The following is a 24,986-nucleotide window of genomic DNA, read 5'->3' on the forward strand; positions in this document are numbered from 1 at the left end:
GTTGGTATTTTATTTCTTAAATTTTCTCTCTCTTCAAGCTTTGCTAAATACCCCCTTAAGCTGGCCACACATCTAAAGATTATCTGTCCAACCAGCCAACTACTTGATTTGTTGGAATGAATAAGGTATAAAAGCAAATGACAATCAACAATTTGCTCCCAAACGCTGGAAAATGTACCAAAACTGTTGTTTGTTAAATGTTTGATCTAAACTATTTGTTCAAACTTGTCTTAACGACCATTTTCATCTGTTTTCTGGCATTTAGGAGCAAATTGCTGCTCATCGGTTACTCCCATACGTTACCAGATTTTCATTCCAACCAATCAACAAGTTGGCTGGTTGGATGTAAGTTGGTCTAGTGTGTGGCCAGCTTAAGTCTGAAAATCTTACATATCAATTTTTTATGTAGCCATGTTAGTCAAATAACGAGGGACACTCCTTATTTGACTAACATGGCTACATAGAAAATTGATAAGTATCATGCCTGTTTAAATTGATGATGCACTTTATCTGCTGCTAAATATGTTAAGCACTTTATTGATGTGAATATTAAGCTATCTTTTGCAACAAACTGGTGGTGTGCTGGTCTCTTTTCAACGTATTGTATGTTGGATACTGGATTTTACAGAGCTATTATGTGATTTCGGCACCCAATAGTAGCTATTTGGGAATGTGTGCTGTTTTTCTGATATATATATATATATATATATATATATACACACATACACACTATAGTAAATCAGCCAGTGAATGGACACTGTGGGGTATGTTTACTTAAGTGAGAGTTTTTAGAAGTGGAGATATTGCCCATAGCAACTATACCCAGCACCCCTAGAGCAGTGGGTGCCGGGTTGATTGTGTGAAGTGACCCTCCCCCTAAAGCACAACCAGCCCCGATCCTGGTTGTGAAAATACAGGGGACAAAAAGCATAGGAGCCCCCCGTATTTAGCACAACCATCACTAGGCTTTTTAGAGCCAGTCCTGGTTCTCTATGGGAGAATTCTGTTTTTTTTCAATTAAGCCTTGTGCCTATATATACATATACACAAAAAAATATTCAAGGGCGCAATTTAGTATGAAACCCGATATGGGTCAATGCTGAAGAAACCTTATCAGTCCGGGCAATTTACGCCAATTTTCAAAGCCAATAGAGCCAGAGTCCTTAATATAACTCCTGTAGCGAACTTGATATTTTTCGCTCCGGATCCTTTGTTCGTTTTGATGTTAATACTGGATTGTTTCAAATACTAAAAAAGACCCTCTCAACAAAGAAAACACCCAAAATGGGCCCAAAGGCCAATCATTAGATATATTTTCTTTTGAAAACTTTTTTATTAAAAAATATATATAAATGCTAATTAGCACATAATTTTCACAAGATAAAATTTTTTTCTTATATCAATTTCATTCCACATTTCATTGTCATAGATTGGGGGCAGGATGGCTGTAACCATTCACCCTTCAGGGTATACAAATTGTTCAGCAGGTGCCTCCCCATTAACACATGGATCTTTTAACCAAAATCTAATACCCAAAAGCATTTCATCCCTATGGACTTCATCAGGGGTACAAATTCGGAATGATGTTGTAATAAACCCAAACAAGGTAAGGTGTAATGTAATTGATTATGACAATAGCACAATCATGTGAACCACCAGCATCCCAGTCTGAAGCATGAAAATTATATATATATATATATATATATATACACACACAGCAGTGCAGCTTCACCCAGCAGTATCCTTACTACGGCGTACACAGTCTGTGTAAATGTAGAAAAGCACAATAATTAGAAGGTATAAGAAACACCTTTGCTAATATAAATGTACATGCACATTGCAGTAAAAGATTACAAGCTGATGAGCTTAAGTGCTCAGGTCACCACACTGGTTTGAGTCTCCAGAACACACTCCACCAAGGGGAAACTCTGTAACACACAGTCCCAATCTCCAGGGGTTGTACAAGCCTCTGATCGCAGCAAGTGATGTCACCATGTCACACCCTATGCATTTCATCACAAGGGCTTCTGCATCCATAAGAACTCCTGAATATTCCTCTTAGCAATAAACTTTTGTGCTTATTTATTTTCAACACTGTTCACTTACCTGCATTTTTGCCAATCTAACTGCACTCTATATCACACAGCCTCCATTCTCTACATTTGAGGTTCATGCTATTTGCCTCTTCCCACTTGTTCACCTGCGTGTAGCTGTCACCTATCATCCATTTTACATCCTGGCTCCACCACTTCCTCTCTTCAGACCTTCCCTCCTTCAACTTAGGTTACTTCAATATCCTTTCAGATGTCCCATCTGACCCCTTCGCCTCTAAACTCCATACCCTCACATCATCATTTGGCCCCTTCAATGGACCACCTCACCCTCCTGTACACTCACTTGATCTTGTCTTCACCTACCATTGATATTTCTGATTTCATAAATTCCTCCTTTCTGACCATATTCTCTTTAAACGTATTCCTCACGCCTTCTAAATGTCGGCCTCCCAAGACTACCATTACTAAGCATAACCTTGAGATTACCGACGCCGTATTCTTATCCTCCCTACTCGACTCACTTCTCTCCCCCATTGTCTCTCTTGCCCTGTGCAAGCTGTTTCCATATTCAGTTTATCCCTTACTTCTGCTCTTGACTCTAATGCTCATGCGTTCACTACTCACCTTCGCAGATCCACACCTCAACCTTGGAATTTCAAATGCAACAGAGACCTGCAAAAGTGTTCATGAACCGCCTAGCGGAAGTGGAGGAAATTGTGCTAGACTGCAAACTTCCTCTATTTCAAATGTATGCTCTCTGCCTACAGTGCTGCGCTTTCCCTCTCACAATCTTATTTCAAGACCCTATTATCCTCCCAGTCCTCCAACTAATTTCTTTGCCTATTTCAACTCCCTCCTACTCTCTGCCCGATTTTACCACCCACTTCACATCTATAATTGAATCCATGCATCAGGACATCACATTCCATCAGACCCTAAGCACCCCCATCCCCTTCTTTCCCAGCCTGCCACTCCCCATTCATTTTTACCAACTGACTTTTCTCCCCCTCAGTACCTAGACACAAAGTTATGGCCCTAATTCCGTACCCCCCTTCCACCTCCCCCCGATTGTCTACAACTGCCTTTATTTCCCTTTAACTCCCTGCTCGACCCATTTCAGTCTAGCTTTCATCCTCTCCACGCCACAGAAAACTGCCCTCATTAAGTTTAGCAATGATGTCTTTGCAGCCAAATCCAAGGACCACTACTCTCTGCTCATGCTCCTAGACCTCTCTGCTGCTTTAGAAATGGTGTACAACCCTCCTCCTGCAAATCCTTCACTCCCTCAGTCTGCATGATATTGCCCACATAACTGTCCTCCTATCTCTCTGACTGTACTTTGTCTCCTTTGAGGACATTCACTTCTACCAGCAGGCATCCCCCAAGGTTCTGTTCTTGGACCTCTCCTAGGCTCACTCTTCTATACATCCTCTTTAGGTGAGCTCATCAGCTCCTTTGACCTCCAGTATCATCTCTATATGGATGACTCACACCTACCTCTCCTCCCCTGAACTTTCTCCTTATTTGCATCTCAAGCTATCTTTCTGCTGTTTAATACAGGATGTCCCAGCACTTTCTTAAGCTTAACATGTCTAAGACTGACCGGATAATCTTCCCACCGTACAGAATAACCTCATCTATCACAATTTCTAGCCCACAAGTGTGCTGCTTGTAGATAATCTCGACTCCTCACTCTTCTTCAAACCTCATGTACAGTAACTTTCACAGTCCTGCCATTTCCATCTCAAATATCTTCAGCATCAGACCCTATAGGCAACCAAGACCCTCATCCACTCACTGGTCATTTCCAGACTGGACTACTGTGACCCCCTCCTATGTGGCTTCCCTGCCCTGCACTGGCTCCCACACTCCCACCCACTTCGCTCCACAAATTGCATCCCCTCCTCCCACCAATTACTTTCTCCCACCTCTAAGATTATGCCTGTAATACTTCTTACTTTCTGAACGCTCTCCCCTCTCAAACTCTCCACAAACCTCGAACTGTCTCTCAAGACCCAGTTCTTTATCAAAGTTTTCCAGCTCTCATCCTAACCCACTGATCAATGCTCATCATCTCTCCCCTGGGTCACCCATCTGTTCCTCCCCTTTAGACTAAGCTTTTACAAGCAGGGCCCTCTTCCTTTCTGTGCTTTTCCTTCCCTCACTTACAACACTATCTCCAAACCACTGCCTACAGCAACACCTAACCTGCTTAATTGGGTATCATGACTGCTGATGCAGCAATGTATTAAAGCCATGTCCTGCAATGTTTGGTACTGTCACTTTTCTTATTTTGCTCATATTGTTTATGTACTTTGTAAGGCACTGCAGATCCCTTGTGGCACCCATATAATATACAAATATAAAAAAAAATTATATATTTATATATATATATATATATATATATATATACATACATACACACACACATACATACATATACATACACTCTATATCAGAGTAGATACTGTGGACAATAAAACGCATCAAGTGGTAACACCAATAACATTACATGCAAACCTCACTAGATTGTGAACGTAAAAAGACACTACTGAATACTTTAGCATTTTATTGTTACTATTTACATTAAAACAATTAAATGTAATTTGCAAATTAATACAATTTTTGATCTGAAAACATCTCAAAAGTAAACAATTTATATTTGTATAAAAGTTTACAATGAAACAAGAATAAAAAAAAAATAATTAAAACACGACAGTAATGAAGCCAACAAATGTATGCTTTTAAACTTTTAATGAACAATCGGTGAATTACATTTTGAAGACAATGCTACAAAGTATGTACAAAATAAGCATAGTGTTGTGTTCCTCTTCAAGCAGTCTTCTTTCCTGGTTTTAGAACAGCATACAATAAAAGGCACCGGGCTTATCTAGAAGAAGAAAAGCACAACCCATTCAAAACAAAAGTAATAGTTTTAAGTTGTATTAGTTATTTAAACATTACTTCAGTTTTAGGTAAAATAAAAAAAAAAAATGGAGTGCTTGATATTTTCATGCAAGAATTAAGCAGAACTAGTTTTGCCTACCGGTTAATTGCCTTCAAAGGATTTAGACTCCTCCTATGTCATGTGATCGCCTAACAAAGAAATAATGTTATACCTTCTTACCCTCTAGTTTTGCTTTCCCATCATGGTATATGTGCTGGTAAATCATATAATAGGTGGGAGTAAAGATGGTGGCTATCCACCCACTTTAAAATAGAGGATTGATCAATATATACATGAATTCCGATGATACATAATAAGAGGTATTCAGAGTTGGGAGCAAAGCAGAAAGAGCAAGTACCTGTGCACCTTGGGCAGATTTAGCTTTGGGACGGTGGTGTCGGAACTGAAATCTAAATTGCAGTTGAAAATAAAGCATGTGTGGGCTACATGAAAAAGCAGGAACAGATTGGGGATAAATTAGCACTAAGGGATATGAATCTACCCGCGCAGAAAACTATATAGAACCAGCAGACATCAAAAAGGTATATGCAAATTCCCACCATATAGAGAAAAATTATGCAGTGCTAGACATTGTGCTGCATTATTTTCTCTTTCTTACATGCAAAAGCAGCTTGTATTTCCCCTGCATGCACAATAAATGTATTGTCATCACTTGCATTGCAATATGTTTTTGCCGGGTGCAAAGTTACTTGCCTTTCTCCCAAGTCAGAATCACCCCCATAGGACCTCATTTGCGAGGTCCACGTCAAAATGCTGTGATGTGCCTACACTGTCCATCTAATACACTTCAAGGTGCCTTTTTAGTGTCTCTTCTTCACAGATGCCGCTTAACTATATACCTTGGTGGAAAAGTTAGAAGGGATTCTCTGTGTAAAGTGTTAATGACACACCAATGCTCCACTTTCTCTCACTGTACACTGCACAGTCTGTCCTTAATGATACAATTACAGCCTCAGTGCTGGACTCAATTATGACCAGGACACTATCTGTGTGGAGGTTGCATGTTCTTGCTGTATTTGCTTGGGTTTAACCTGTGTGCTTAGGTTTCCTTTCACACCCCAAACACATATTGGTAGATTAATTGGTGGATGACAAAATAGACCCAAGTGTGTTTGTGTGGTAGATAAATAAGACTTTAAGCTCCAATGGTGCAGTAACGGACTGCAGTAATATGGTGGGGATGGATAAATATATATTTATATATGTTCTTTAAAAATTAATGGAGGGTGAGGGAACATCAGGATGATCTTTATTACATGAAACACTTCAAAGCTTTACAATGGGAAAAGTGCCTGGTGGGGCTAAATTGGTAGCGCACACTCCATCTGCAAAACAAGGAATGCTCTGAATCAAAAGCACCTTCTCCACCCTTTTATCTCATCCATTAAGCAAAATGTACAGGCAAGGTTGGCAGAATACTATGCATCATACTTTGTATTGGTTCTGACTACTTTATTAGTTATTTTATCCATCTGTCATTTCAAGTTGTTCTGCACACAAGTCTGCGTTATGTCGACACAAATCAAAATACAGTCAAATGCACATTTAATGTTTTTCAAGAGAAAGAGAAAAATAGTCGTATAGTTTTGGAGAAAAAAAAAAGATAAAACCAACTAAAGTAAACAAAGAAAAACACACAAGTGATTCACAAAGGTCTACAACGATTTTGTTGTATTGTTATAGTATTTAAATGCAGAATTTACATGTCCACATATGGTGGACTATTCATGAAAATCCAGATATGTACAGTAAAATAAAATGTGCAAATGTGTATCCTGGTAAATACTATGGGCCAAATGTAATAGGGTGAGAGTTTAGAAAAGTGAGAGTTTGACACTTTTTAAACTTTGCCAATATAATAGAGTCCAAAAACAAAGTAACAGAGCAAACTTGCATGTTTTTTTAGACTTAAACTCTCATGATTTAAAATCTCATTCAGATGTTTTCCCATTTTGAAGATAAAACTCAACCAATGTGAGAGTTTACTGCTAAACTCACACATTTTCTAAACTCTCACCCTATTACATTTGGCCCTATATGTGTAGTGCTCTAGTAATGCAAAAGTTACAATGAAACTTGCAGTAACACAACTAAAAAGCTATTATACTGAGAACGCAATATTGGGAGTAAAATGCAGGAAAAATTGTATAGACCCAGGGAAAAGACTCTGATGACATGCATTATGGATTGACAAAATTAACATTCTGAGAGAATCGAAATAGTTGCTTTATTTCTATTATGTGCTCTTGTGTATTACTGAATTTCTCCTGATGGCCCTTTGCACCAATAATGCCTTTCATCCATATCTCCTAGGTTACACTTTCCGGTAATACTCTATGCCAGGGCTGACCAAAGCGTTTAAACGCGGACACTTGACCAGTAGATCACGGTGGATGACAAGCAGCAGTCAATAAGAATCAGGATGGTTCTATTGGCTAGCTGCACCGGAGCTGCTGGTTGAAGCCACAGCTGTCATGTGTGACAGCAATAGCCAAAAATCAGCGGTCTGAGACTGTCACATGTAACAGCCCCCATTACACCAGTACCACATCCTGTTTAAGGGGGGACAAGGGGGTTGTGTGTCCCGGGCCCCCCTCTCCCAGGGGATCCCCTAGCCAGACCCAGGAACTTCCTGCTGCCTGCCGTCATACAATATACAGGGCAGGCGTTCCTGAAAAGTTATTAAGGCAAGTGTAATGGCTATTGTGGGGCACACTGATGGACAGGAGGTGGAATTTGAGGTGAAAACTAGTGGGCAGAGGGGCATGTACACTAAGTGACAGGTTACTGAATGGATAACATGTGAGTGACAGGTTGGTGGAAGAGTGGCAAGTTTGTGACCTGTTGGCAGACAGGGGTGGCATGAGTGGCAGTTAGTGGGCAGGGGGTGAATAAAGAGCAAGTGTGGCGTATCTGGGGCTATTCAGTACATTATCCAGATACAGTTAAAATTTATGTTTTGTTAGCTTACATTTCATTAGATCAGCGGTCTAAAAAGCATTCCTCCTAACAGGTTTGATTTAGGTGGCACGCGCCCCTTGATGGCCTCACCCCGTTTCAGGAACGTGCATACGACACATAGCAATGTCCCTACTTGGTAGATTACAAAAGATTTTTGGCCTTTAAGATAGGTCACCAAGTCCAAAAGTCTGACCATCCCTGCTCTATGGGCATCAATTTATTACTCCCTATAGCAGTGTCTCCAAAACAAAACTTCCTCAAGGCACACTAACAGTCCAGATTTTAAGGATAGCCACAGGTGACTTAAATAGTACCCATTATCCTATTATTTTGATTTAACCATCTGTGCTCAAGCATGGATATCACTAAAACCTGGACTGTTAGGGGGAAATTCAATTAGCTGCAAGGTTTACCCTGCAGCTAATTGATCGTGCTGCCAAATTCAATTCGCTGCAGGATGCTTGTAGGCTACTTACCAAAGGCAGAATTTTTCCTTGCAGCCACATGAGCTGAAAAGAAAAATCTGCGATAAAACGCAAATTCTGCAATTTAACGTGTGGGGAAACTCTTTGATTACGCATTTTAATTGAATAGCTTTCCCCGCACTGTGCGATCAATTAGCTGTGGGTTACTGTATGTCCCACAGCTAATTGAATTCCCCCCTTAGTGTGCATTGAGCACCGAGGTCAGGAGTCACTTGCCCTATAGTCTATACCTCATTCCCAGGTGTATTGTTATAAATGAATGCTACGGTGCCTCTGCTTTTGAAAGTGGTGTTCAAACAATCAAAATTGTAATAGGGCAACCTGAAGATATAATTAAGTAGTTGCCTAAAATGTGACTGTTCAATTCAAATAAACCACAAACTGATTGCCCCCAAATGGCAGGTTCTATTTAGTTTAAAAATAGGCATTGGCAAATTCATCTCTACTATCAGGTAATCCCCAATAAATGGCACTTGACCTCTCTATAACATTAACAGTGCATCTGACTGGCGCCTAGTTCCCTTATGGTGCATACACATGGTCAGATATGTCAGATGAACGATTGGACAATTGAACGATTTTTGACTGTATTAAAATGAAAGGAAATCATCCAAAACTGACTGCAAACACATCAGATGTCAGATATTGTTATATGACATACGGGAACGCGCATCGTTCATCGTTGCCCACGTCAGATTTTTATTTCAGATATGAACGATTTTTAAAATAGTTATCGTTCAGATCTGAAGAAAAATCTGACCGTGTGTATGCACCATTAGAGATCCGATGATAGACCCAGATGTGCAGCCAGGAGCAGTCAGAGCTTTTCAACAGGGCCTCTCTGGAGAAGTATTTGGCATTAAACAGGTAGTTCCGGCACTGTCTGTGATCTATTCTGAATTAAAGAGCTTCTTGATAGTGTTCTCAATTTGTTCAGAGATATATGTAAAAAATGGAAAACAATATTGTGTACTACGTAAAAGAAGTTTGTTCTCATAGGATATAGGTGTACACTCACCTTTATATGGTGATAGACTTTGGACCCAACTTTCACAGTGGTCCTGCGGTGGTTGCAGAATGCAATGTAGAGCTCGTCAATATTGTCTGTGAGTACCTCCGGATCGATGTGTATTATCGGTGGAAACACATATAACATATGCTATGAGAACAAACATCTACGATATTGTTGTTTTCCATTTTTTACATATATCTCTCTGAACAAATTGAGAACACTTTCAAGCTCTTTAATTCAGAACAGATCACAGACAGTGCCGGAACTACTCTTCTAATTCCAAATACCTCTCTATAATATTGTTGAGTGCAATTTTTTATTATTTTTTTGCCTGTGTACTAGCAGAGATGAATCAATAGATATGGGAAATTATGTACCATTACACTACTGTTATATTCAAAGATTGTTGTTTTCCTGTGGAACCTCAGTTATTTTGAACTGCTGAACTGTTCAATTACTTCTTGAACAAGGTATATATTAGGTTTCTGAAGGAACAGCACAATGTACTATTATGTTAGTAATTTTAAAACTATAGCCATCCCTATAATTTTTTCATTAGAAAGTGCACTGAATAAAAGCACACAGTGATCGCGCTGAGCGGAAAAAAATTTGGGTGCCAGGCACCGCTCACTTTAAAAAATATTCTGGGTCCCATCACATATTAAGGGGGTTGAGGGCAGGCAACAGTTGGGACAGTGCTGCAGGCAGATTGAAGTTGGTGTAGACGGGGGGGTCAAGCAGTTGTCGTAGAGCTGAAGGTATAGGCAGGGAAAAGTTGGGGTAGAGAGAAGTAAGGGCAGGCAGTGCCATGGGTATGGAGGGGTAAGAGCAGACAGCAGTTGTGACAGTGCTAGAGGGCAAGGCTGGGGCTAGGGGCAGACAGTGCTGGGTTTAGGGAGGGGGCAATTGTAATTGAAAGTTGCTTGTGCAGTACTGGTGGGCAAGGAGGGGGTAAGGGTAGATAGCAGTTAGAGTAGTATTGGGGGGTAGTATATGGCGTGTTTTGCGATCACTGATTATACTATGTAGTTACATTTTACTTTTTATTTTCACACTTCTACCAAATTATATAAGTTTACTTCTATGGCACATGATGAGGTATTATGATTTTGAACACCAACATATTCTAGCACTGTACTATCAAGCCGCATGCTAAAAACACTTTATTCATGGAACACTCTATACATAAACATTACACAGGCTACAAGCTGCTAGCACTGCAACTGAGGGCATAAGTCATTCTTCCTGTAGATTCCTCCACACCAGGCTGATGATGTGTTTAATCAGAACAAAGTAAGACTGGCAGGACACAGGGGTGGCGCTAGAGGTCCGAGCACCCCGGGCAAATGAAGGGACTGGCACCCCCCCATATTTTCTACTACCACTTGTGCTCTGTGATTGGCTGGGAGGTGTGTGTGTTGGGGGTTGGGTATGATATGCTGGCGTCGAGATTCTGACTGGGTCACAATGCCGACAGAGAAAAGTATATTACCCTTCTCCTACCCCTAACCCTCCCTCTCCGCAGCCTAAACCTAAAATCCCCCCACAGCCAAAACCTAACTCTCCCTCCCTAGTGCCTAACCCGAACTCATCCCCACTAGTGACTAACACTAAGCCCTAACCGCATTACTTACTATTGAGATTCCGGTGTTTGGGATGCTGGTGACAGGATTCTGGCACCGGCATTCTGAGCGCCAGCGTGCCAACAGCCAGGATAATGACTATAACCCATGAGGGGTGTGTAGAATTCAGACAGGATGGCAAAAGGAGGGGGGGGGGGGGGAGCGGTGGATTTGGAGAAGAGGGGAGTTGTGCAAGTTGTCCCCCAACAAGACAGTTGTGCTTGTGCTCTTTGAGTGCATTTTATTACTGCTTGCAATGTGAATCTGGGATATCCTTGTTACAATTCACCCTCCACATCTCACACAGACATGCACACATACGTGCACAGACATACACAGGGAGCCTACACAACCTTGTGCACCCTGACGCAGGAACTCACTTAAATGCTGTCATGCATGTATACACACTCGCATGGACTTGGGCATACTAGCTTGGTAACAGAAGAATCTTCTGAGAATACACAGAAATCACCAGAGTGGGCTCACCTGTGATTTTTCACCTCCTTTGCAGCCCCGGGTTCAGTGTGCAAGAGCAGGAACTATGTTACTAGTATACAAACGTGAACACTAGTATTTCTCCAAGCAGCCAGCCCATCCTAACGAGATAATCAGCTGGGATGTGCAGCTTGACTTTCTCCTGCTCCCAGCAAGTTAGCGTCAGCAAAAAAGTCATAATCACTATAGGTGCAGCTGCTGTATCGAGGAAGCGGATCAGTGCCCTGTCCTCTGTGGAGTGTTAGGCCATTTTGTGCATCCTCTGTGTGTGGGAATAGTCCTGGCTGCAGCACCTATGTGACGTCATGCGCGGCTTGGGAGGAAGAGGTGTTTCACTGCAGCACAGAGAGGGCTTGTAAAACCTTCCACTGTGCTGCTAAGCTTATTAGTAGTATGTCCGAGACTTAACCCCCTGCACATCCGGGCGGATAGGGAGCCAGCAGATGGTGGCGGCCAGGTATAGGGGGGTTATGGGCGGAGCTGAGACAGCCGCTTAAAGTCAGTAAACTTAAAAATTAACTCCTGTCTCCAGCCCTGAGGGAGCTGTGTGTAACGGGATGGCCCTATTCGCCTCCACTGGATCCTTCCGTCCGTCCCCGATTCTACTCCCTGGCCACGGATGGCACCACCAGGCAGTGCCCCCCTCACCCTCGACTGGCGCCCTGGAAAGTGCGATCCTAGCCACGGGGTAAATACACCCCTGGCAGGACATATACCTGCTGAGCCATCACTCTGTAATGCTGCAGTGTATGAGCCGGGCTTCTTGTAGTCACCGTACTGCGCTCTGCGCCCGGCTCTCCAACAATGAGTGACCGCGTGCAGACGTCACTCTGAGTCCGACCTGGGACGGGGAATGCGGGGTGGAGGAGACGCTACCTCACTGCTGCTGTTCTCGGGTAGTGGGCGAGGCATGACAGTCCCGAGTCGAAGCGTGGTTGGACGGCTGGTATCTGACTGACAGGTCAGACTTAACTGCTGTAGCCAGAGATAGGGAGAGGAGACGCTGCGTGGCGGGGACTGTTTGATGAGATACCTGCGGCTATTGGTTGATAAGATGCTGCCGGTGGTGATTGGCTGCAGCACACAGCACAGCGCGTCCTGCAGGACCCGCTTCGTTTTTAAAATAGTGTCCGCAAGTGCCTGTAGCACGTAAAAACGCACTATAGCGTGTATTTTGTGATCACTGACACATATGCAACCATACACTGTATTACGTGATATTACATGTGAACAAAAAAGGCTTCAAACACAATACAGTATAAAGTAATAGTGTTCATTCTAGCACCTGTTACAATATGTGCAGCAGTGGCGTAACTAGGGTATTTGGAGCCCAGGGCAAATTTGAAAAGGGAGCCGCCCCTTCCCCCCGATGAGCGCGCAACAAAAAAATGGGCGTGGTCACTTAAAAATGGGGCGTGTCAACATGACACACCCCTTTATTTTCACGCTGAACATTCCTATCCATATGCACCTTAACCCCAGTAGTACCCCTTATACAGTACCCCCAGTATGCAGTTGTGGTCCCTCTTATGCAGGCCCATAGTAGTGCCCCTTATACAGTATCCCCAGTAGTGGTCCCTCTTATACAGCCCCCAATTAGTTCCCCTTACTCAGTACCCCCAGGAGTGGCCCCCCCAAATGCAGTGCCCCATGTAGCGTTCCCCCTTATGCAGTGCCCCCAGTAGCAGTCCCCACAATGCAGTGCGCCCAGTAGCGGTATCCCCTTATGCAGTGCCCTTTATATAGTGCCCCCAGTAGTAGTCCCCCCACCCCTATGCAGTGCCCTTTATATAGTGCCCCCAGCAGTAGTCCCCCCCATGCAGTTTTCCCAGTAGTGGTCCCCCTTATGCAGTCACCCAGTAGTGGCCCTTCCTATTATTCCTATTATTGCCCCCAGTAGTGGTCCCCCCAGTGCAGTGCCTCTAATAGTAGGCCCCTTTTAAAATGCCCCCAGTGGTAGTTCCCCCCCCCAAGTAGTAGTCCCCAGTAGAGGTTCCCCCTCCCGATTAAGTGCCCCCACTAGTAGCCCCCCCCCAGTAGAGGTCCTCCAAATAATGGTGCCCCCAGTAGTAGCCACCCCTCCCCCGTTTGTGCCCCCACCCCCAGTAGAGGTCCCCCCAGTAGTAGCCACCCCCCTCCCCCGTTGTGCCCCCAGTAGTGCAGACAAGTTTAAAAAAAAATATAAAAATATACTTACCTGAATCCACGCTGCTGCTCCGGATCACGACACCACTCCCGCCGCCGCCGCCCGCCAGTCCTTCCGGGCTGGCGCGCTCAGCATTATGGGAGAGACATCATGATGTCATGACGTCTGTCCCATTACCCACTGCAGGAGCCGGACGGAAGCCTGGCTCTTGCAGTGGGTGCTGCAGCAGTCAATGAGAGTCTGACTCTCATTGGCTGCTGTTTAACACACGCATCGCCGCCAGTGCTGGCGGCGAAGCGTGTGTTATGCACAGCCTGAGCCCGCCTCCTAGCGCTATTGGGCAAGCGCTCAGGGGGAGGGAACGGGCTCAGCTGTGCAGCACAGGACCGGCGCTGGAAGCCTAGCGCCGGTCCTGTGTAAATGTGTAGCGCTGACCGCACTCACTGCGGTCGGCGCAACACTGGTGGCTAACTACGGCGGGCCGGACCGTGGCCGGCGGCGCCCCCCCCCCGCGCCGTCGGTCCCACGGTGCCCAGGGCACGCACCCTGCCCGCCCCCCCCTAGTTACGCCACTGATGTGCAGTTCTCCTTACTGACTAGGTTGTCGCTCTCTGCTCTGGTGCTTTTAGCACACTCGGCTGACGCAACAAACTGCTGAGATACATACAAGAGTGTGCTAGAAGCACCAGAGCAGGAAGCGAAACCCCAGGCAGGAAAGAAGAACTGCACAGGTTGCGACAGGTGCAGGATGCAAGAATGGACACTATTACATTATACAGTATTGCGTTTGAAGCCTTTTTTGTTCACATTGGTGAAACCAGGACTAGAAAAGTGCACAGTGGAGTTAAAATTATGACGCACGCTTCATTTATAAAACAAGGAACGCTCTAAAGCAAAGCATCACTCTACCCTTTTATCTCATTCCAATAAGCAAAAATGTAGATGCAAGGTTGGCAGAATATTACGCATCATACTTGGTATTTTGTTCTTGAAAGGGCTAGTTTGTTTATTATTTTTTTTACATTTATCAGAATACAGCCAAATGCACATTTAATGGCTTTTCAAGAGAAAGGGAAAAATCGGTATAGTTTGGGAAAGATGAGCAAAAAGTCGAAAATAACACAAAGTAAACTAAGGAAAAACATACAAACAATGGGCTACATGGAATTATTTTGTCAGTCAGAATTTACAACATTTACGATGTCTATGGTGGACGTTTGTTGTATGAAATACTAAAACACTACTTTTGGCCAAGAATTTGTGTGTTTATATTATGAGTACAATGTGTAGAAAAAGAGAATGATGAGAAGAAGGGAGAACCAGGTCTGTTCAGTTGCGGTTTTGCAACTTCTAATTACTTTCATATAATTATTAATGTGCTCCGGGGATAGAACCTGTATATAAAGCATTTATAGCAATTATTTGGTTTGGAGGAATACAGCCTCGTTTTTAGTTTACATAAATGTAAATTAGCAGCTTCTTTACAAACACTAACAGCTTGTTGAGACTTGAAGTGTGACCACAGGCTGGTGAATATTAAAGCACGCTATATAAACAGAAGGGTTAGGGAGAGTAAAAGACCCTGATGCATGCTTAATTTTTGGTAAGCGGATTATGATCTAAAAAACCCACGGCATGTGCTTTAAATGATGGAGCCCTAAGGGTTAGCTGTGTTGCAGTATCTCTAACAGACTTTTTAAACTCAATTGGTACATGTAAAATTACAGATTGATGGGTTAGACACAACTTTAATAGATGCTTAATAAAAAAAAAGAGTGGTTTACGCTTTCCAATTACTGATAATGTCTCACCAGCAGGGTGATATTTAGGTGTAAATTTTGTCCTGATACTGATCGGAACTCCAATTTGGGTTTACCTAGGTTATCGCTCCCAATACCTTCTAGTCGGTCCACCTCTTTCTTTACTGTTTAATTTTACTGAGTTAGCAAAGAAGCACATATATTAGATACGTGTTTTAGTTATTTAACAGCAAATTATAGTCTAATGATCATTTTCTTACAATAAAATAAAAACACTGATAAATTTGTATTCATAATGCATACTCTGTATGACACTATGATCTGCTGTCTATTCCGTCTATTTCTAAGTGTCCCCTACAAGCACAGTCAAATGCATTCATTACAGATGTTGGAGTACAATTATATTTTCTCTCTCAGGACAAGGAGTGCATGAAGCATCTTGGAGTTTAAACAGCATTTCAACAAAAGCAAACTAGCAGAATACAAGTGCTCACCGGCGAGGATGATTGGCATCAAACAGTGTATCGTCATCTTCATCCTCTTGTTCCAAAGGAGTAAGCTCCATATTCCCTATATTTGTATCCAGTACTCCATATTTTCTAGTCTTCTTATTTTTTCGTCTTGTTCTGAAACCAATAAATATATGTACAATTCAGATGGAGAAACTCACAGCACAAGTTAATCCACGGTAATCAATAGAACATAAAGCCCAAATAAATACAATCTGTCGCTATCTTAGTACTACCACCTTCTCCTTTGGGAAGTCCAGAACACTAAAAATGAATAAAATAGAAACAAACAAAAAATAATTGGAGACAGTGTTTCATAAATTATGTTATAAAAATAAAATAAAATAGGCAAAAGAACTTAGCTGTGCCAGTTTGCTAACATAAATTTAGATTAATCTGAGAAATCTATGGTGAACATCTGAGGTATATTTTTGTTATTCCTTACATTTTATTTACTGGAAAGCTAAGTTTGGATTGTTATTAGATTTCTCATATATTGCAAGCACATAGTGTTCCTAGCACTAACAATCTTGTTAAAACCTGCTAACTGCATTTAACAATTTTTGTTTTATCTGTTATTACGCACATGACAAGATTTCTCATTAATTCCAGAGAGGTAGAAATAATATTTTTTAATGCATATTCTGTGAAATAGTCACATGCCAATATTAGTCGATGTACATTGAATATGTTTACTTACAGCTTAGTACAGACTGCATATAGAAGGAAAACAACAGCGTACTGAAGTGCAAATACAAGTATTTCCACCAGTTATGGCACACGCTAATGTGCAATTCATTTATTCAAAACTCCTGCTAATTACTGTAGAATGTAAATATTTAGTAGACACAGTGTAATGGTAATTAAGATAAACCCTATTTTATGTTAAGGAAATGGGTACCAGGAACATTCAATGTTCAAAATTATTCATTACATTTCTGAGAGCAATACACATATGTTGGAGTGCAATTTTAAAGTAATAAAATGTGCCAGATTGTCTATTGTAATATACAGATTATGCAGATGTCTGACACATTTACCGCTTAATGTCACAGGGAAATACTGAGAATCTGCAAAACGCTGCATTGAAGGATTATTATATATTTAATTAAATATCTGTAATAAAGATAATATATGGCATAGAAATGTTTTTGTTGTTATTATTGTGTCACCCAGAGCAGTTTTTTGCATTGTGTAGCTCTCCCAAATGTAGTACTATTGGAAGAAAAGCAGCTTGTAGTGTAATAATAGTGGCAGTAACCTACAATTCACACTGTGATCATTGCTCAGTATCAGCCTCTTTCCTATATCATAAACCAGTTGCTTCTAGCCTTAAGACTGAATTGTGTGCAGAACTAATATCTGCAGAGAAGGTCGCACAATATAGTTTGAAGTGGAAAAGAGCAGACCATACAGCCCAAAAAGCTTTACATTGCTGTCCGCTACCCAGGGCAAGGGTTTATTTATGAAGCAACCCGGCACTTCTGATTATGTTTATGCCCAATATTAAAATGGATAATGCTTTTACTAGCCGTGTCTTGCTAGTAAAAGCATTGCCCTTTTAAATATCAGGCATAAACACGATCAATAGTGCAGGGTTTTACAGCCTTCTCATCCCTAAATAAACCCCTAAGAAGCATAAGGGGCAGATTACTTGTTGGACAACCTCAATTAAAGTCTCAGGCTTGCACGCCACTTTGATAAGCTAAATCTTTTTTCAGCGACCCCGGTTTCTGAAATGCAAGAGAGGACCTCCCAAGTCTACAGTCAGACACCACTACAATGTTTCGCCAGACAGGTCCAGCTGCTGTTATTGAAGAAGTCTATCTGAAATGGATGAAATGCATGGAATTACTCTTTGACACTAGTGAGCCTCCATAAGCAAGAAGTTCCATATGTCCATCGACACTAGACTACTAGGCAGGAGTTTATATAATTTTTAGTCCTGACGCATTTTTTCAGAAGCTGAGCTTCCTACACACAGCACTTCAGGAGAGGATAGTCGCTACATTGTTAGTGACTACACATTCATAACTTGATACAGGTTGAGTCTCCCATATCCAAAATGCTTGGGACCAGGGATATTTTAGATATCAGAATATTTGCATACCATAATGAGATATGACAGAATACATTTATGTTTTATATACACCTTATATTTTATACAATATTTTCAATACTTTAGTGGCTCAAACAAATTTTGTGTACATACATGAAATTAATTTATATGTCATATACACCTTATACAAACAGCCTGAAGGTAATTTTATACAATATTTTTAATAATTTTGTGCCTTTAAAGTTTAAGTACATTGAATAGTCAAAAAGCAATGGTTTCACTATCTCCGTCATGCTAAAAAAAAATAATCGGTATTTCGGAATATTTGGAAATGGGAGACTCAACCTGTATTGGTTAGCACCATTTGTGCGGTTAGGACTTTATATATTCCTTCTGGATATGGTGTATGGGACTCTTGGACAATACTTTGGCCACCAATATGGACCCGGTTTAGCTTGACCAACATACAAGTATCATTACAGGATTATTTTTATGTTGTGTAGTGTTATTGTCGAATTTAGTTTTCAGGGCACATATATATTTCTGTATTTTCTTGCATGCATCATAAATAGGCCTTCAACTATAACATTTTGTTTTCCCCAGTTGGGAATTATGTAATAGGTACCGACTTCACGGAGCAGTCTATTTTTCTGCGAGAGTGCAGCTAAATTTAAAGCAGCAATCAGTTATAAAATTAGCCTTACACGGATTGCTTCTTTTTTAAATTAGCTGCAATCTCGCCAAAAAAACAAAACAAAAACAAACAGACTGCTCCATGAAATCAACACCTATTACATAACCCCCATTGTGTGCTTTCTTTTTACCACAGTGTTCCCAATAGGTTGTTTTAGCAGGGTTCCAGTCCTGCCCATTTTGGAAATTAAAAACATGTGCCCTGCCTATTTCCAGAGAGCCCAGAAACTGGTGTGGTGTGACTATAATCTGGGGAGCTAGTCACTGCAAGCACATGGCGGACAAGCTTTCAACTGCCGGGATGCTCTCTCCTGAAACAATTACCATGGACACTTTACCACAAACTATTAAGTACACACTGAAACGACGGTCATTCGTTCAGACATCGGAACAAATGCCCTTGAACGGGGATTGCCCATCCACACTGGAACAAGTTAATGAACGACAGAATGATCGCTGTTCCATCATTTGTTAATTTAGTACAGGTCGCTAGCAATATCGCTATGTTTGATGTGCAGCACATCAAGCCTAGCAACCATTGCTAGCGAACGCTGGCGCGTGCAATCGCCCATACACACTGAGCGACATAGGTGACTTGTAGTTATGAAATGGCAAATCGGCCTGACATCGCTCCAGTGTGTACCCAGCTTTAATTTGTTGCTATTTTTGAAAATTCTTTAAGATGTATTTTTACAAACAGGCAGAAAGGAATCCGCTATCTTGAAATGTGATAATTCAAGGCTGCAAAACAGTAGCTATATAACTTTATACAGCAATAAAAGTTTGCTGTAAAAAGTGTGTCTCTTCCATAATAGTCAACACATATCAAAGCTGTCTGACAGTTTTTCCTAGGTTTTGCAAGTACAGTTCTTTGAAGCTCCTGGCTTCTACTACATGCTTATAAAGATTCTCAGTATGGTTAATGTACAAAAGTAGTGGATATTTTTTTTTTGTTTTAAATTAAAATAAATAAGCATTGGCTCATTATCTAATCACACTACTGACACAGAAATAGGTACACATTTTTGTAAAAATTTGTCGCTTAGCTAATGAATATTAGAGAGGTAGAGGGCCTGGTCCCCAATGTACAAAAAACATTGCTGATAGCACCAAAACGGTTATGGGACCTTCAGGATCATAAATGGATGCCTTGATTTAACTGACTCCTAATTTTTCTACTATAAACATACTAAAAAATAAAAATCAGATTTGTTTACAAGGATAATATGTAACTTCTAAAATAGTTTTAACATACACTAGGATTCAGATAATACAATACATGGGACACTAAACCCAAATTTTGTATCACACACGGCTGATTAGGCGCGCGCGAGCGTGCGTGTGTATATATATATGTGTAAGCAACAGCAGATATATATACTGTATATATATTTTGATATCGGATGGCAACCGACCATCGATGGTCTGACTGAAAACAAGTAGTTTGCCATTGCTGGTGGGCATCAATGTTGCACCATCGATGGCAACCCTCAATCGATGTTTAGGAAACATCGGCAGTTGTGGTCTACACAGATCTCCTCGACCAATCGCTAAACAACTGATGGCTTCTAACGATGGTTGAACTATCGATGGTACAGATGTCAATGACCATCACTACAGTATAACATAAAATTCGCTATTTTTATGGTATACTGTGTTTTAAAAAAATAATAATTTTCAAATAAAATAGTGATGGATAAGTTTAAAATTATGTTCTTGACCTAAATCAATCATAAAAGAAACCGACAATTTTGGAGCGGTTTTTGGAAAAATAATTAGTCAGTTAAGTGGTTAAGGGGCGCTGCGGGGTCGGCAGTTGTTCCCGGAAAAGGGAGCGCGTCCACCCTGTTTTCCAGGAGTGGCCAGCCCAGGGACTGCGGCGACTGGCGCAGTGTTCTGGGCTCGCAGTCCAGCGCCATCCATCATCAACCACCGAAGGTCGCGATGGTGATGCCAGCCTGCAACCTCCGTAGCAGTGCAGGGATTGCAAATGCAGCAGGGGTCGTCATAAACCTCCTGCTGCATTTGCATAATAGCAAGGACGTCATTTCAAAAGCTGCCTGCACGCAGCTTTGGAATCTTTGCTGAATCAGCCCCACTGTGTGCAGGTGGTGCTATATTGTAAGGTACATAGAGATGGTCAGTGTGTGCAGGTGGTATTATATGGAAGGTACATAGAGATGGTCAGTGTGTGTAGGTGGTGTTATATGGAAGATACATTGAGATGGTCAGTGTGTGCAGGTGGTGTTATATGGAAGATACATAGAGATGGTCAGTGTACGCATGTAGTGATAAATTGAATGTTCAAAGAGACGGCCAGTGTGCGCATGTAGTGATATATGGAAGTTACACAGACAGCCAGCGTGCGCATGTAGTGATATATGGAAGTTACACAGAGACGGCCAGTGTGCGCATGTAGTGATATATGGAAGTTACACAGACGGCCAGCGTGCGCATGTAGTGATATATGGAAGTTACACAGACAGCCAGCGTGCGCATGTAGTGATATATGGAAGTTACACAGAGACGGCCAGTGTGCGCATGTAGTGATATATGGAAGTTACACAGAGACGGCCAGTGTGCGCATGTAGTGATATATGGAAGTTACACAGACAGCCAGTGTGCGCATGCATTGATATATGGAAGTTACACAGAGACGGCCAGTGTGTGCATGTAGTGATATATGGAAGTTGGGGTAGTATTAGAGGTCTGCCCCCTACCCTACATGTACAGTGGCTGGGGTAGTATTAGAGGTCTGCCCCCTACCTTACATGTACAGTGGCTGGGGTAGTATTAGAGGTCTGCCCCCTACCTTACATGTACAGTGGCTGGGGTAGTATTAGAGGTCTGCCCCCTACCTTACATGTACAGTGGCTGGGGTAGTATTAGAGGTCTGCCCCCTACCTTACATGTACAGTGGCTGGGGTAGTATTAGAGGTCTGCCCCCTACCTTACATGTACAGTGGCTGGGGTAGTATTAGAGGTCTGCCCCCTACCTTACATGTACAGTGGCTGGGGTAGTATTAGAGGTCTGCCCCCTACCTTACATGTACAGTGGCTGGGGTAGTATTAGAGGTCTGCCCCCTACCTTACATGTACAGTGGCTGGGGTAGTATTAGAGGTCTGCCCCCTACCTTACATGTACAGTGGCTGGGGTAATATTAGAGGTCTGCCCCCTACCCTACATGTACAGTGGCTGGGGTAGTATTAGAGGTCTGCCCCCTACCTTACATGTACAGTGGCTGGGGTAGTATTAGAAGTCTGCCCCCTACCCTACATGTACAGTGGCTGGGGTAGTATTAGAGGTCTGCCCCCTACCCTACATGTACAGATGCTGGGGTAGTATTAGAGGTCTGCCCCCTACCCTACATGTACAGTGGCTGGGGTAGTATTAGAGGTCTGCCCCCTACCCTACATGTACAGTGGCTGGGGTAGTATTAGAGGTCTGTCCCCTACCCTACATGTACAGTGGCTGGGGTAGTATTAGAGGTCTGCCCCCTACCCTACATGTACAGTGGCTGGGATAGCAGTGCTGCGCTCACCTGATGGTCCTAATCACGAAGTAGATGATGACCACGGCACTGACCGCTACCAGGACGGCCAGGGCCCGCTGCATCTGCGGTTTGGGTATGAGGGGTGTCACTGCTGTGGAGGACAGGTCTCCGTTGGGGACGCTTGAGCCGTTCTTGCTGACTGGGGGCTGCGGACCGCTGTCACCAATGGGCAAAGCCGGGACGGCGGAAGTGTGGCCCCGGGAGACCTGCGCACTGGGGAGACAGGTGATGGAGCAGAGCACACACAGGAGCGTGGTCCCCCAGCGGAGCTGCGGCCATGGAACACCGCTACCACGCATCTTACCGGCCTCACCGCCGCCTCCTCCTCCCCGCTCGGAGGAGAGAGGACAGCGGCAAAATCCACGTGAGGCCGGCACAGGGAGAGACGAGAGACCTGGGATCCGGGCTCTGTCTCCGGTGCTGCGTTTGTGCCACTTCCCCGTTCCCGGACTGCACGCTGCGTGGTTACTAAGCGACGCGCCGCATCTGTACGTTGTCACATGACACGGCGCAAGTGTCTCGGTATACTTTACTGACAGCTCCTCCTTTCTGTCAGTTGCGGCGGCTGCAGATGTGAATCTGAAAGTGAAACAGGCTCGGGCTGGCTCCCCGGGGTGTCCTGACTCCTGGTCACCACTGCTGGGCACTGGGCAGGGGTTTCTCTGGGGATGATTGCCTGTCCACTGGCACATCCGTCAGATACTATCTATTTATTTATTAACAGTTTCTTAAATAGCGCAGCATATAACTTTGCGCTTTACAATTGGAAATATTTATAGAACAAAACAAGGTAATAACAGACAGACATAGAGGTAAGAGCGCCCTGCTTTCAAGCTTACATTCAGATACTACTAACTAAGGTCCTATGTATCAAGCTGATTTTTACATAAAATGATGCAGAAACGGTAATTTCTGCATAATTTTATGTATCGATCCTATGTACTAATGACACACTGCAGGAGATTTTACAGAAATCTTCGGCAAACTGCTAATTAGCACTTTAGTTCGCAGTCCCCATTATCAATGGGCACTACGATCTGACCCCTATGTACTAAACTCCAAAAAGCAAAACTTTTCGGAGTTTAGCCTCAGTAGTTTACACCATATTTAGATGGTTTAAACTGCTGTAAGCTTATGGAGGCTCCAGGTGCAGGAGAGAGATCTTTCAATCTCTCCCCCGCAGCCCCAGCCGCCTCCGGTATCTGACACTGTACTCATTCGCAGTAGGGCTGGCTCCAGGCACACATCGGGGGGTGGCTGCAGAAGATCCAGCCGTCCACCCACCTGCTTCGGTTATTTTATGCTCTGGGGGAGGGAGGAGTGAGGGAAGGGGCTTGGGGAGTATGGGACAGAGCTGGGTGCTGAGACACCTAGCATCTGCCCTAATGCACAGTGCCATCTTGCCCCAGAGAAGTCTCTCACACCTGTGAGAGACTTCTCTTAAATGGTAGTGTATAAATCCTGTTCAGTAGATGTACCTGGAAGTGATGTGGAGTGAGGGTGGAAGTGCGGTTCCACGCCCATAAAGGCAACCAAAGAAGAAGTGTTTCCCCTTGCGGGCTCGCTACGCTTCTGGCACGGTGGCTCGCTTTGCTCGCCACAGATGTATATTCCCCCACTCTGTCCACGTAGATAGTAACTATAGATGTTGGACAGTAACTGACGTTGTCAGGGTACATCTACTGAAGGGGATCTATCCACTACCTCTCCTAAATGCTGGGGATATATTAAAAATGAAAATATTCCCAGCGAGATGGATACATAATAATCGTGACATAGACTCCTAAGTGACTTACCTTGAAATGTATATGCATTATACTGAAAAGTGGGGATTGGAAGAAAACCAGAATGTCTGACTGGCTGCATGCAACGACCCCTGCAGCTATGTCTGAGCACGTCACTGTCCTGGGGTGTTAACCATTCTGGCACCTGGAATAGCTAAGGGATCAGAGCACTGTTCCGGCATTTGAAATGGCTGGTAAAGGTGGTCAACACCCTATTATAGCACCAGGAAAGGCTAACTAATGTGTTCTGTGCCCCGTTCCAGCACCTAGAACAGCTCGCAGTGGTCTGCACCCCATTCCAGTACCTAGAACAGCTATCTACATAATATAGCCAGAGCACCATTCCGGCATATGTAACACCTAGATAAGGTGGTCAGGAGGGAGAGATTACTGCAGGTTCCCCGTATGAAGCTGCTGCTGCTCAACGAACTAAGAGGAGACTGTCGGCACTGCTGCAGGGAGCCAAGTGCAGCTTTCTATGTACTGTTGTCACACAGGAACCTGTGCAGGGAGACAGAAGGAAGGAGTAGCATGGAGATGGCTGCAACTGCTACAACTAATCTGTTTAATACTTGCGGCTATCGGACAGTCATGGGATGGGGGCAATATTGCCCACTGGTAATGTTGGGAGGTTAGGGGAAGGGAATGCCAATGGCAATAACTTTATCGATTTATAAATAGAGTTTTTGACTATTTTAATTATTTCAGCTGTAATGGGGTGCTAACCACCTTACCCAGCCGTAACGGGTTTCAGTACTCGACACAGAACACTTTAGCTAGTGGTTCAGTGTGCTGTAACTGGGCACAGAACACCTTAGCTGGCCATTCCATGTGCCGGAACGGTGCACAGACCACCTTAGCTGTTGGTACCAGACATGGGTGCA

At 43.1% G+C, this 24,986-nt stretch overlaps 1 protein-coding gene across 2 annotated transcripts; it reads right to left on the reverse strand.

Annotated features, from left to right (window-relative positions):
* Positions 1 to 4,670: 4,670 nt before the first annotated feature.
* FAM174A (family with sequence similarity 174 member A) lies at positions 4,671 to 22,813 on the reverse strand. 2 transcript variants are annotated; one of them, XM_088444621.1, is made up of 3 exons: positions 22,307 to 22,810; positions 15,998 to 16,129; positions 4,671 to 4,944 (listed from the first exon to the last, which is right to left on the reverse strand). In XM_088444621.1, the coding sequence occupies exons 1-3, from the start codon at positions 22,615 to 22,617 to the stop codon at positions 4,941 to 4,943; spliced, it is 447 nt and encodes a 148-aa protein (XP_088300747.1). In that variant the 5' UTR covers positions 22,618 to 22,810; the 3' UTR covers positions 4,671 to 4,940. The 2 variants fall into 2 exon arrangements, with proteins under 2 accessions (XP_088300747.1, XP_088300748.1); XM_088444622.1 differs by lacking the exon at positions 4,671 to 4,944 and having other exon boundaries at positions 15,994 to 16,129; positions 22,307 to 22,813.
* Positions 22,814 to 24,986: the final 2,173 nt, after the last annotated feature.

Source organism: Taudactylus pleione, unplaced genomic scaffold (assembly GCF_031769625.1).
Source record: "Taudactylus pleione unplaced genomic scaffold, aTauple2 ptg000370l, whole genome shotgun sequence".
NCBI lineage: Eukaryota > Metazoa > Chordata > Amphibia > Anura > Myobatrachidae > Taudactylus > Taudactylus pleione.

What these genes read in the sequence shown, in the direction of transcription:
- FAM174A (XM_088444621.1), bottom strand. Translation starts at nt 22,617, where the DNA reads ATGCGTGGTAGCGGTGTTCCATGGCCGCAGCTCCGCTGGGGGACCACG. An exon ending in TTCGTGATTAGGACCATCAG is followed by an intron (nt 16,130 to 22,306) that starts GTGAGCGCAGCA and finishes TATTGGTTTCAG; the next exon opens with AACAAGACGAAAAAATAAGA.